At 37.0% G+C, this 12,896-nt stretch overlaps 1 protein-coding gene across 2 annotated transcripts in view; it reads right to left on the bottom strand.

Moving 5' to 3' along the window:
• Positions 1-12,896, bottom strand: part of VPS50 (VPS50 subunit of EARP/GARPII complex) — an 81,819-nt gene that overhangs the window by 57,384 nt on the left and 11,539 nt on the right. For both annotated transcript variants that reach the window (XM_050312734.1, XM_050312725.1), the window contains exons 5-10: positions 8,804-8,857; positions 5,496-5,566; positions 4,977-5,094; positions 4,854-4,889; positions 2,926-3,008; positions 1,076-1,118 (exon numbers count right to left, since the gene is read on the bottom strand). In XM_050312734.1, coding sequence (XP_050168691.1) covers positions 1,076-1,118; positions 2,926-3,008; positions 4,854-4,889; positions 4,977-5,094; positions 5,496-5,566; positions 8,804-8,857 — 405 coding nt within the window. The remainder of the gene's footprint in view (positions 1-1,075; positions 1,119-2,925; positions 3,009-4,853; positions 4,890-4,976; positions 5,095-5,495; positions 5,567-8,803; positions 8,858-12,896) is intronic.

Below are 12,896 nucleotides of genomic sequence, written 5' to 3' on the forward strand. Positions count from 1 at the left end.
AGATTTTGGTAAGATTAGAATTTGCTCTTCAAAGCTGTTACTGGAAGAAGTAAGATGCAACATCAATATTTGCTCACAAGGAAAAAATGTGAGTGTGCTCACTCTCACAAGGCCTGTGTGAGAGTGGGAAGAAAACAGTCATTTATCAGCTCTTTTGAACCAGATATGCTCTGAATAAAACATACACCAGTGAAAAAGACTAAAGGAATAAATAACCAAAAAAAAAAAAAGCTTTGCAAAAAAGCTGAAGTACAAAGGCATAACTGAAGGAAATTTAACAAAGGTCTAATTTTACAGGGAATTTAATAACAAGATACAATAATAATCTGACTTTCTAAAGAGCCCATGACCACAGGTGTAGAGAGCTGCTGGAATAGCTGATTCAGGTTCCTGCTAAGCATTACATGCGTATGCATTACATGCACTACATACACATTACACATACCTACATTAATCGACTTCTTACAAACAGCTCATCAAGTTCCAGTTCAAAATTACTTTTTTCACCACCAATTTCCAGCAAGACACTTACCATTTTATATTCATTTGCTTTTGTGATACTATCTACCAACTTAAAACTGATCTTTCTTGCATCCCTTACAGTTATTCTTCCTCTGGCTTAGCACTGGCCCTACCCAGCAGTTTGCTGACCTCTAAAATTTCCAGTGAAACTGTGACCTCTTGTGTAGCTTATCCAAACCTATTCACTTGCTGCTGATTTACTTCTCACAATTATTTACAAGTAGTCTAAGGAACTCACAGAAGTTCAGTACTTCAAATGTTATATGACTTTTTTAATTTGACTGCTCTACCACTTACAGCAGACACAACTAGTGAAATGGGCTCCTAAGTCTGACAATATATTACAGAGCATTTAGATTAATTGCATCACAAGAGTTTACATGAACAGCACTGACTATAGCATTCCAAAGAGAGTATTTGAAAGAAATGTGCACATTCTGTAATTGCTAACAACATTGTGTTAGAAAGCTCTAGTCCTTCAGAGGTTAATTACTAACATATACTTAGAGGTTAAATATTAAAATATACTAAACATCAATATATCAACTCTTACCTCTATTTGTTCCAAGGTATCTTGCAGTTTTGAATTTAACTCACTATTAATGAAAGAAAAAATGTTTAAAATAAAATTACTGATTCTATTAATATTTCAGTCCAAGTTCCTTGTTTCCAAAAACACATTTGCCTGCTACCGAGTCACAATATAGTAATTTATCATAAATCATTTAAGCTGCTGTTACTGCATCAGACTAGCACTATCTCACTGTTATTACTGAAAGGTACCTACTTCAGGCATATGCAGTATTCCTAATGCTTCAAATTAAAGTATTTGTTGCAGCAGCACATAACCGTAGGTTTACAACACAACACTGTTAAGAGTGCCCAGACAAGGCCCCATCCTGCTAGGATTTAACCAAGTATTCAAAGACATTCCCAACCCAAGAAACTCATGCTTTAAATGTTTTGGTTTGGCACTGTGGTCTAGAGCAGAACATTTCTTGACGAGAAAGGTCAAGGCTGTCAAGTCTTTGTAAATTATAGTAACTTTTCTTTGTTGCTCAGGAACCTGTTACAGAAATGCTATAAAAGAACTCAAGCTTACACAATTCTCAGAAAAAAATTTAAACACCGTTATTTCACTTCTCTTGGTATAAAAAGATTAACAAAAATAGCTACCATAAGAGACAAAGAAAGGACAAAGTAAGGACAAAGAAAGGCACCACTGCACCTTTGTAACAATCAGGTTTAAAAATTTTAGAACATCAGTCAGAAAAATAAGACAAAATATAATATTGTTTTTGTATGGAAGGGTCAAAGCAACAAGAAATAGGGAGGATATTCTCTTCATGCACGGAAAGCACGGTTTTCATTAAATAATAACCATATCTGATTTTAAACAACTTCCTTCTGTGCTCTGAATCTTCTCTTAAGGGGGTTATGTTAATTATCAAAAGATTCTAGCTTCCCTACTTAGTTCTGTATCTTCAAGATTATGCCCATCACCCTCCTTTTTTGGTTCTATTAGATAAATTGGATACAATACCCTCCAAAGAAAGGTTTAAATAAAAAAAACCTGCATCAAGAAGAGCTGGCATTAAAAACTAGAGTAGAAAATATTTCCTTATTGTTTCTCCACATGCAACAAGCCTTCAAACAGAAAAGCCTCCGTAATAATTTGATGTTACTATATCTCCTGCTGGAGTTTATGAGCATTTCCTGCTTATTTTTTTCTTTTTTAAAAGCTATGGAAACAGCAAGTCTTTCTAAGTTAGGAACTGCAGATATTTGGATTAGTTCCAGTTTTGAAAGCAATTTCTTCATGTCAGCATGAAATTCTGCACTTGCTAATTTCATTGCCAAGAATCAGGGAAAGCTATCCTCCAGAGGCCATCTTGCTGTAGGTAAATTAATTCCAGAATATAAACTTGCTTATTAAAAAATCAGCTCAGGTATCCCTAGGCTGCATGTTGTAGCACAGTTATAATTCAGTCTTAGTTGAAACTTTACCTGCCAATGTATTACAACAGATAAAAAAACCAATTATATAGTCCAAACACAGATTATATGGTGTTATGATTGTGAAGACTAGTTAGTAGTGGTACCAGAAAGGTGGAAACTACAGTGGATACTTATGTTTTTATAACTGCCTCAATTTTACTTTTCTAAGAAGAAAATAACATTTCCATCAAACCTTCTTTAGAGAAGGAGAATTAATGGTCACTGTTTCACACACTGAGACTGCATGTGGCACTTAATGCCATGTTCTCGTAACCACGGTGGTGTTGGAACAAGGGTTGGACTTGATGATCTCGGAGGTCTTTTCCAACCTGGTTGATTCTATGACTCTATATCATTTACAAATAAAGTCATACAGAAGCTGAAATCTGCACAATGTCACCTTACCTTATACAGCTGTAGTGTTTGAAAGTGCTGGCGGCTTTCTGGCATTCTAAGCACAGCTGAATAGCTCCTGGATAATCCTCTTCCTTAGGAGAAAATACAATTGAAAGCTCATTTGAAGCAACGGTGCAACACCCATTTTTGCTTGCATAATTATGAATTAAGAATAAAATATTTTGCCTCATGTCTATACAGTAAATTAAAGGAAAAGAGTGAGGGTGTACTGCAGCACTTCATGTGCAAGTAGTTTGGAACTAGAAGTAGATATAAGCAACATCTGAAAACCCTATGTATTACATTACCTTATCCAAACAACTTGCTGTATTGTTTCCTTTTGCATTCATAAAAAATACATCAGAAAATACAAAACAACCAACATCTTCCCAGTTAAACATCTTTCAAACCTTTGTTAATACAGTATGATCTATTTATGAGCATGGAAAGAGGTAAGTTCAGACACTGGGAGGTTTAGGTTACAAAACCTAAAAAGAGAAAAGGAAGACACTCCTAACATTATGTTCAAATAAACACTATTTAAATTGACACATCCTATAGCTTATTACAAATTATTTTAAATACAAGTGGCCTCAGACCACACAAGGCCTCAGGACAAAAAGAACATACTTTAGAACAAAAATATGGGCACATTGTCATCATTTATAAAAAGAATATCAAATCAGTAGACAGATGAATCAGGAAGTATATGAAGATGTCAGGACAAAAAAACCCACAGACACAAAAATATAAAACCCCAGGATCTTGCCATCAGAACATGGACAGTGCTTTGGGTATACCTACTATTTTTGTATTCTATTAGACACGAGACCAGAAAGAGTCTTGGAGAAAGGAAAACCCTCCTTAATAGCTAAGAGCTTCCCTTTTTTGCCATAATTACATCAGCTGTAATATGTACTTTAGAGAGCTCAAATACAAAGCTGTTACTGGAATTTCAGTCATTGACTGAAGAGTAGAAACGCAAGGGCAATTTATATTCAGCTATTATCATAAAGGAGGTTCTGAAATGAAATTGGTTTTAACAGCAGTATTCTAATGCAGATCAAGTTTAGCTGAAAAAATACACAAAAAACCCCAAATACATTATCCATTAGATAAAAACAGAACAGTACATTGGTCTAAAATGATTGCTGCATTTACACGTCTTTGCATCTTTCTCCATTGGAAACCTGGTATTTGCTCCATTAAGTCTAACAGAGCTCAAATCAGAAAGCCTGTTTGCATAAGATATATTACTAATGTATTCCAGGTACAGCTCAACCCTATAAGCTATTGGAGCTTCATTTCTGGCTTTTTCAAATCCTCTTCTGTGAATGGCTACTAACAGCTCTCATGCGTATTCCATTACTAACTTCTTGGAGTACAAAGACAATAAACTGGCCAATATCTGGGATAACGTATTGGGAGCAGACGCTGAGCACAGCTCTAAAACTGCACTCAGCTAGAAACAGCAGTCCCAGCCCTTAAAAATCACTGATGGATTACAATAATCAGACATTAGGGTCTGTGTGTGAATGCAAGACCCCCACCTCTGTCTCAAGACAACTCCTATGAGTAGACAGTGAAGTGCTGATTTCCTGTGTGACAAAATACAGCACAGACATTAAAAGCTAATCATTGTACAGGGCTTAATGAGCAGAAGGTAACATTTATGCCACCTGAAAATGAGTACATTCTTGCTTGGTACAGAATAAGAAAGTTTGCTGAACTAACTCAAGCCTCAGATCTAAAGGCAGGATTAAGGTTTTGAAAAAAAAAATCCCCCCCGGCAGAGGGGCGATCTACTTGGATATGAAGATTTTTGCACAACATTTGAAAAAAAAAAAACACAGCCACAGCCTGTTTGCAAGAGGAAGGGAAGGGACAAAAGTAGACTTAGAATAGCTTCAAATTTAACCAGTCTGGCAGCGACTTACCTCCAACATCTCGCTCAAACGCACATCAGTTCTTTGCTAAAAAAAGGAAACAAAAAACAAAGAACAATAACTACACAGAAAATAAGAAAAATATTTGCCACTGAAAAAAAACCCTCTACGTACCAGTGTTTTTATTGTTCTCAGAGACTTCAGCAGTCCAATAAGCAACTGTCGCTTCCTCTGATTGGCAAGAAGCCCCAGACTAGTTTGTGTGAAGCCTTCCTTTGCTATATTCAGGTGTCTGCAAAAGTTACGAAATTAATATAATCTTTAACGAATTCATAAAACGAAACTTACTTCTAATCAACTCTAACACGTCCATCAAAATACATGCTAGAAAATAAGATTGTCAGTATTGTTAAGGAAACTCAGAAAATGAGATATCAACAGACTATTAAGATCCTCCCTTCTGCACTTTTCTGCGGATTAATGGTGTATCTCAAAACCTTCCTGTTTTAAAGAGAACTCCCAATAGCAAAAGTGAGAGCTGCAACGTTTGCAATTGGTTTAGTATCTTTTAACTACTAATAGCATTCAGCACATAGACTAGAAATATCATCAACAAGCAAATTTCCTGGGTTTACAGATTTCTTCCAAAATACTTTTCCCCCCTTTCAATCTGCAGTTACTTAAGCAAGATACCTTCTTCCATTTGTGCAAATAACAGCTGCTAACTGAAGGCCAGTCTGCAATGATGTAACACGTTCAAGTTCCTACAGAGAGACAATAGGTTGAATAAATATACAAGTTAAAGTTGTGCTACACACCAGTGAAGACTATTGATTAGTAGATTTCTCTTGAGATGTTATACAGACTTTGTAGAGTTGCTGTATATATTATTTGTTTCATCATTTTATACACGCTAAGCACTGTAATGTAACATTAATAAAAACTGTCTTTTAAAATACAACTTTCTTTTGAAGATAGATATTTGAAATGCATTTTCATTGCAGTGGGACCCTTTATATTTATATATTGTACATTTAGCCTAAGAATCTCTAAACCATTAGTGCATTACAACAGAATCATCAGAGCTTCAGGACAGAAACACAGGATTTAATTAATATGCCAGAGAGCAGGAAAAAAAAAAATCATGTTTCACACAGCATTTTCTTGTTTAGAAGCACTTGTGTTCTATCAGTTTAATAGATGTCACTTCATAATGAATGTTAATTGTATCCTGTTGCATTTCAGCTGAAAACTCTTCAGCAGAGGTGACCTGAATTTAGCTTGATTTTTGACTTACTGAAGTACCTAACACAATCTCAACTCCTTGTTTTAATATAACTATTAGGATTTCTTTTGTTAGGAACAGTACTGTAGCAAAGTAAATGCTTTCCCCACTCTACAGAAAATGAGAATTTTTTTTTAAATTCTGTTCATCGTTTCAAAACATATCAAGTGCTTTCCGTGAGAAGAAGGGAGACTTTCACTTTGAAAACTAAACTAATTCTAAAGATATGACAAGCAAAAACAAGCTCAAAGTTTAGTTCAGTTCCAAATCAGCTCCTGGTCAGCCTCCAAATCACTGAGCTGCACAGTTCACCAAAATCAGCTCCTTTATGTTACCAACGTTGCTTTTGTAAAACTGACAGCTTAGTTGCTGATAGGCAAAATATCTTAAGAAACCAAATTCAAAGATTACTTTCCTCAGTACCTACTAAAAACATACTTTGAAAATATGAGAGTTACTCAAAAGCCTTTTATTCCCTTTTTCATGAGGGAACACATACAATAAGGAGCAAACTCCACTCCAGTCTTGCCTCTTGCAAAGATTCTATAAAATCTCTCCTTTGAACATGACTGGATGAAGAGGCACAAGGAAAGAGTACGGCCTAAAGGTCCCCAGGGAGAGAGTCTTCTGCCCTGCATTTAGGGCTGAATAAATTTTTGCTCTTCTCAAAAATGGTCTTCCACCCACTGTTTGTTCCTAAAGCATGCCTTTCCTTTCAAGGAGAAGGGAAAATTATAAATCCCCTGCCCTATGTCTGTGCTATGCCTCTGTTAGCCCATAGTAGTGCCTGTTAGACAGGTACTTCATACTAGCAATGGGGTGCAAATCATGATATCCCTAAACTTTACTTTGCACAGTGAAAGCGTGTCCAGGAGACAGAGTCAACTGCATTTTTATTATTCTAATGACCTGCCACTGTAATTGGACACTGAACTGGAGATGCCATTATTGACTTAATCAGGCAAGTATGCATTTAGGAAATGTTTTTAAAAGATTCTTACTGGCACAATGGATTCTTAACCGTCCCATTGGAACATATGAAAGCACTTCTTGATATAAAACGTGCACCTTACTAAGATGTCGCTGCGATAAGAACATTAACTTTACACAGCAAAATACAAGAAGCACATTTGCCACAGTACTATTATGTAGTGAGAGGAGGTTTTCAAAGTGAAGCTACTGGCTTCAGAAAAGCAGCACTCACTCAAAACTATCAATTTCAAACATGTGCAACAGTGAAGTAATACCAGAAGGTTTTTATACCACACAATTACCCCCCTCTACACTATTCTTGTGAAGTGTCAACCACTGCAGCACTTACCAGCCTCTTCCTGCAATAGCCTCCCACCTGACTCCTTTAACTAAAACTGAAACAACATTACTGTTACAGCTTTTTTCTTCCACCACCTATTGCCCAATCCTCCACATTTATCTTTAAACAGCAGCACTCTTCCTTTCACCCAGTGAAATGCCAGAGCACAGATGGCAGGGTCAGTAAGGCTGGATGCACGGGCCATAAGCACAAGCGAGGAGAAGAGAATGTTGTGCCCTCAGGATGAAAGAGGAAATAACTGCAGCTCCATGACATCTACCGTGGGTTATGCATCCAGAAGTACAAGCCATCATTGCTCTCCCACACTCTTCACAGCTTCTTAACCAAAATGTGAACTGCCATAATCACTGGTATGACAATGGTGACAAAAGGTGCTGTACACGCACAGAATTATTCATCACACGATAATTCTCAGACTAACTTGGTAACAATCACTATTTTCCACTTTGCAGAATTCACCATGTTGTTTCCCAGAACAATCACATAAAATCAGGCAGTGCTGACCACATGTTATAAGAACAGTATTAAGAATAAATGAGTAGGAAAAAAAATCTTATTTCTAGAGAATCATTATGACAGCTGTTGCAAATATGTTTTGGGAGGAAGAAGAGAAGCTGTGCCAACATTGTACTGCAAGCAGCTGAAGCAGTTTTGCTTTGTTTTGCTCTTAAGAGATCTCTGACATGGTGAGACTCTATTTCCAGCTCTGTCGTCTCTTACATGTTTCCTTCTCACAACTGCTTGAGATTAGTGGCAGGCTTCCAGTTAAGAAGATCTTAAGAAAGGTGATTGCTGTTTTCTTGTACGGAATAAACTGTGACACCGTTCCTAAGCACAGGAACTAAAGCAGCTCCTATTCCAAGTCCACTACAGGTATTAATCATAGAATCATAGAATCAGCCAGGCTGGAAAGGACCTCTGAGATCATCAAGTCCAACCCTTGATCCACTACCACCGTGGTTACTTAGACCACGGCACTAAGTGCCACATCCAGTCTCTTCTAAAAAACCTCCACGGATGGAGAATCCACCACCTCCCTGGGCAGCCCATTCCAATGCCTGATTACCCTCTCCACAAAGAATTTCTTCCTAATATTCAATTCCTAGTATCACAATCAAGCTTGTGAATTCATGTTTTCAGAAAGCCTTCTTAAAACTGTCCATATGCCAAAACATTTATCTTACTAAAGACTTCCAACTCAATATGCCCTTGGTTCTTTTCCCTATAGAGACAGAAGTTTAGCATGCATAAACAGTTGGTTCCAGCCAGGCACCAGCATTCCTACTAAGAGATGACTATATTAATCCCCAATTAAACAAGTGTAGCATTATAACATCACAAAATTGAGCAGTTTACTCTTAAAGTAACTGTTAGTTGTCTTACCTCAACATATGCAGGCTGTTTTTCAAGGATCAAGTCTGCAACTTTTTTAGATACCTTAAAAAGAAGAACATTCCATGTAATTTATAGCAATCTCAATTAAGCAGGCCATCCCCATATTAAAGTTCTACAAGTTGGTCCTTCTCTATCATTTATTTCTGTATTTTTCAAATTTATTAATAAATATTCCACAACATCATAAAAAAATCATAAAAATTATGATCAACTTTCCTTAGAAGCAAGATAATAAAAATGTTCACAGTTCCATCTAGGGATTAGTGGGCATTTTTAAACTAATCCCTTAACTCTCTGTTAAGGAACATGCTAGAATAGAAAGCAGAAATAATTTGGGACACTGCAAGTATATTCTGCTCATGCTACTACTAGAGACAAATTTAAGTTAACCACCTACCAAGGTGTGCTGGTTTGGGCTGAGCTAGAGCTAATTTTCTCCACAGTAGTGGTATGGGGCTGTTTTGGACTTGCACTGCAAACAGTGCTGATGTCCTAGCTGAGCAGTGCTTGCACAGAATCAAGGCCTCTTCTACTCATACCACCTCACCAGTGAATGGGCAGGGGGTGCACAGTTTGCTGGGAGGGATCATAGCTGGGATAGCTGACCCCAACTGACATAAGGGATATAGGGTCACTATGATGACCTCTATGTGACCATACAGTGATATGCTCAGCATGTAAAGCTGGAGGGAGAGGAAGGAAAGGAAGCATATTCAGAATGACAGCATCTGTCTTCCCAAATAACTGTTACCCATAACAGAGCCCTGCTTTACTAGAGATAGCTGAACACCTCCATGCCCGTGGGAAGCAGTGAATTAATTCCTTGTTTTGCTTCACTTGCTTTTGCTTTATCTACTTTTCAGCTATTTTTTTTGCATTATCTACCTTTATCTCAACCCATGAGTTTTCTCCTCCTGTTCTCCCTGCCATCCCACTGGTGGGGAAATGAGTGAGTGGCTGCAGGGTACTTCATTGCAGCTGGAGTTAAACCATGATACACAGAGATCTAAGAAAGCCATAAAGACACCTACCTTTCAGACTGATATTGTATTAAATTAAATCTGTGGCAAAATGAATATTCACCCTGTGTACATTTCTTTAGCACACAGAATATGCATATTTAAAAAATTTCCCCATTGTTCTGAAATAACAGTAAGGGAAATGCTACTCAGAGCTGCTGTCTGTACTGAATTTTAAAAATGGGCATTGCTACCTTAACCAACTTCTTGTGCACAAACACAGAAGCTTAAAAAGAAATACAACACTAACAGTCTCATAAATGCAAGCTTGAGAACAGTGTGTTTTGTTTTGTTTTTCAGCAGGGACTACAAATATTTAAGAAGAAATGGTTTCAAACATGACAAAGAAATTATTGGTATTGTTCTATATTCTTCTGAGGGAACAATACTCCCAGACATGAAAATAAAATAAAACTGGCTGACAGCCAGCCCACGATCCACCACTGGCAAAGAGAGACAATGAGGCTTTTCTACACCTGCCTGCTTAGTCAAACACAGCACAAAGTTGGGATCTTCAATAAGAATTCCTATGACAAACTCGTATTGGCTCCACCAGATAAATTCCCATCCTCTGGAAAAACATCTGCATTAAAATGGTCTTCAAAGTATTCCAATATCATCAGCTGGCAATCTGGAAAAGCCGCATATATCTAGCTATGCTTTCTTCCTTCCATATTAAAAGCAGGTCAGAATCACAAAGCAATTTTAAAACTTCTTGCTTGTTCTTAAAACCTCTCAGTAGTTCTACAATTAATAAAATGTTCCTCTTGCAGGACAGCAAAAGAACCACTCCAGAATGGGGTGTGGTCAGGAAAGGGTGTTATCAGGCCAAATGCCACCCAAGCCTACACGACCTTGGAACTTCTTAAGTTTTGTTCACTGTACAGTCTATGCCCTATGAAATTTTCACCTCCTTTTTCCAACACATTCTTCATTCTAGCCCTGTACCTGTAAGAAACTTCAGGACATGGATATATATGCTATTTATGCATTGCTCTAGTACAAATCTAACAGTTTGATTCTTTCACTGTTAAAGCAGTACCAGTGAATAAGAGACACATTTCATTTTCAGATTTTACACTCGTTTTGTTTTGCAAGTCATCCATTACCCTTGACTAATAACAACCTCAACACTGTCAAGCACCTGTCACAGGCATTTTTTTTCTTTCCCAGAACTTGATGATTTCCACACTGTTCCACCCTTTTGGGCATCTTCCATATAACTGCGCTATGTCAACTCTTGGAATCCTGAACTGCAGTTGCTAAAAATGAATGTGACTACCACAGTTATCAATGCATGCCAACAACGTTTTCTGAGGGAACAGAACAATTGACTCTTTTTCCTAAACACATCAGTAAAAAATAATTCATCTCCTGAAGAAAAAACAACACAGCTGAGGATGTTAGCTTACTAATTACAATGAAGTATGAAGTCTAGCAGACATACAACTCAAAAAGCCTTCTAATTGTCCATAGCGAGGTGATTACAAATTAAAGTTGTCATGATACATATATTAAGAAAGGTTTGAGTGAGCTGGAATCTATTCAGTGGAATGAAAAACCAATGAGCAAACTACAGAAAATATGGGTCTACAGTGACTCTAAAAACAAAGGCATGATTAAGATCAACTGTGCAAAAGCAGATGGTAACAGTCAGTGAGAAGTGGAAGATTAGAGCTCTAGTACCTGCAATTCACACTCATATGAGTGCTCTGTGTAAGAGAAGTTTAGAAGTTGGTATTATGTCTAAGCCACTGTTGTAAATTCCTATGCTACCTATAGGTACAGATTCTGAAGTGAAAAAGGCAGTATTTAGTCTTTTTCAAAAGCAGAGGTATTGTGTGATATGTCAACAGACTTCTTGAGTCCTCTACCTCATAATTTATTCAAATCCCCATTAAAATATTTTGAGGACTGAAATAACAACATACAATACTCAGTAGTACTGTCTCCCATGGAGGACACTAAGCTCCTTTAAGGCAGACAGTAGCCTAAATGACCTATCACAAGATAAATGGAGAGTAATTGAGACAGAAGAAGAAAATAGGTAACAGTTCCTCACACTCCACCTGGAAATATGATACAAGGACATGAAATACAGCATATAAGAAATTTTAGCACCTTGGCACATGCTCAAGAAAGAAAACAACCAAGCAAAAATTCCTTCCTATAGCAGAAACACATTTTGACTAGATTAAGGAAGAAACAAGAAAGGACCAATCCTGACTGGGGAGGTGGTGGGAAAGAACTGGGTGCATGTTTCTTGTCAAAAGTTTTGGCTTTTACCTGTTTTACCTGTTTGGGCAATATTTACTAGAAACCTTACGTTCAGTTCTCACCCCTGTTATTCATTAGCTGCATGCACTTTGCAGTTCAAATGTTTCAGCAGCAGCCAAGCCCTGAAACTATTCCCCCAGCTGCAACTGTTTCCCATCCTGAAAGCAAAAATGGCCAAGACATTGGTAACACGTATTAGAGTTATCCAGCATATCTCAATGAAGTTGTCTCAGTCTTGAGAGCATTTCCTTTCAAAACAAGGTAATCACCAGATGTTTCCTTAAACTTAAAAAAACAAACAAACAAACTTGCAGAAACAAATTTCACTTGCAGATATTCTCCAAATGCCACAGATAATACATTTCTTTCCTGTACCATATTATTCAACTTAAAAGAGCAATGGAACAATAACTAATTTTTGAATAGAAAATAAAAAAGCCAGGAATATAACAAGTACCTTTCAAAAACTGCAGCTTTGACTACTCCTCATTCATTATAGTTACTACTCATAACATTCTGTTCAGCTTATTATGTAATAACTCTGTACCAGTATTCACTAGAAACCCTTGTGGACAATTAACAAATTGGCAAATGAAAAGTAAGAGAAAATAGTATCTCCAAGGGGACAGTTTTCAAAACATTTCCTGTCTTACGTTACTAGAAATCCCTCAAAAAAGAGATACTACTGTACCATTCATCACCGTGTTAAACTTTACTTTTCTTGTAATAGACATAAAAAGACGAACATTCAGAAAATCAAGTTTCTAAAGAAATAGTTAGCACAT

This window comes from Myiozetetes cayanensis, unplaced genomic scaffold (assembly GCF_022539395.1).
Source record: "Myiozetetes cayanensis isolate MyiCay16 unplaced genomic scaffold, myiCay2020 scf1, whole genome shotgun sequence".
In the NCBI taxonomy this organism is placed as follows: Eukaryota; Metazoa; Chordata; class Aves; order Passeriformes; family Tyrannidae; genus Myiozetetes; species Myiozetetes cayanensis.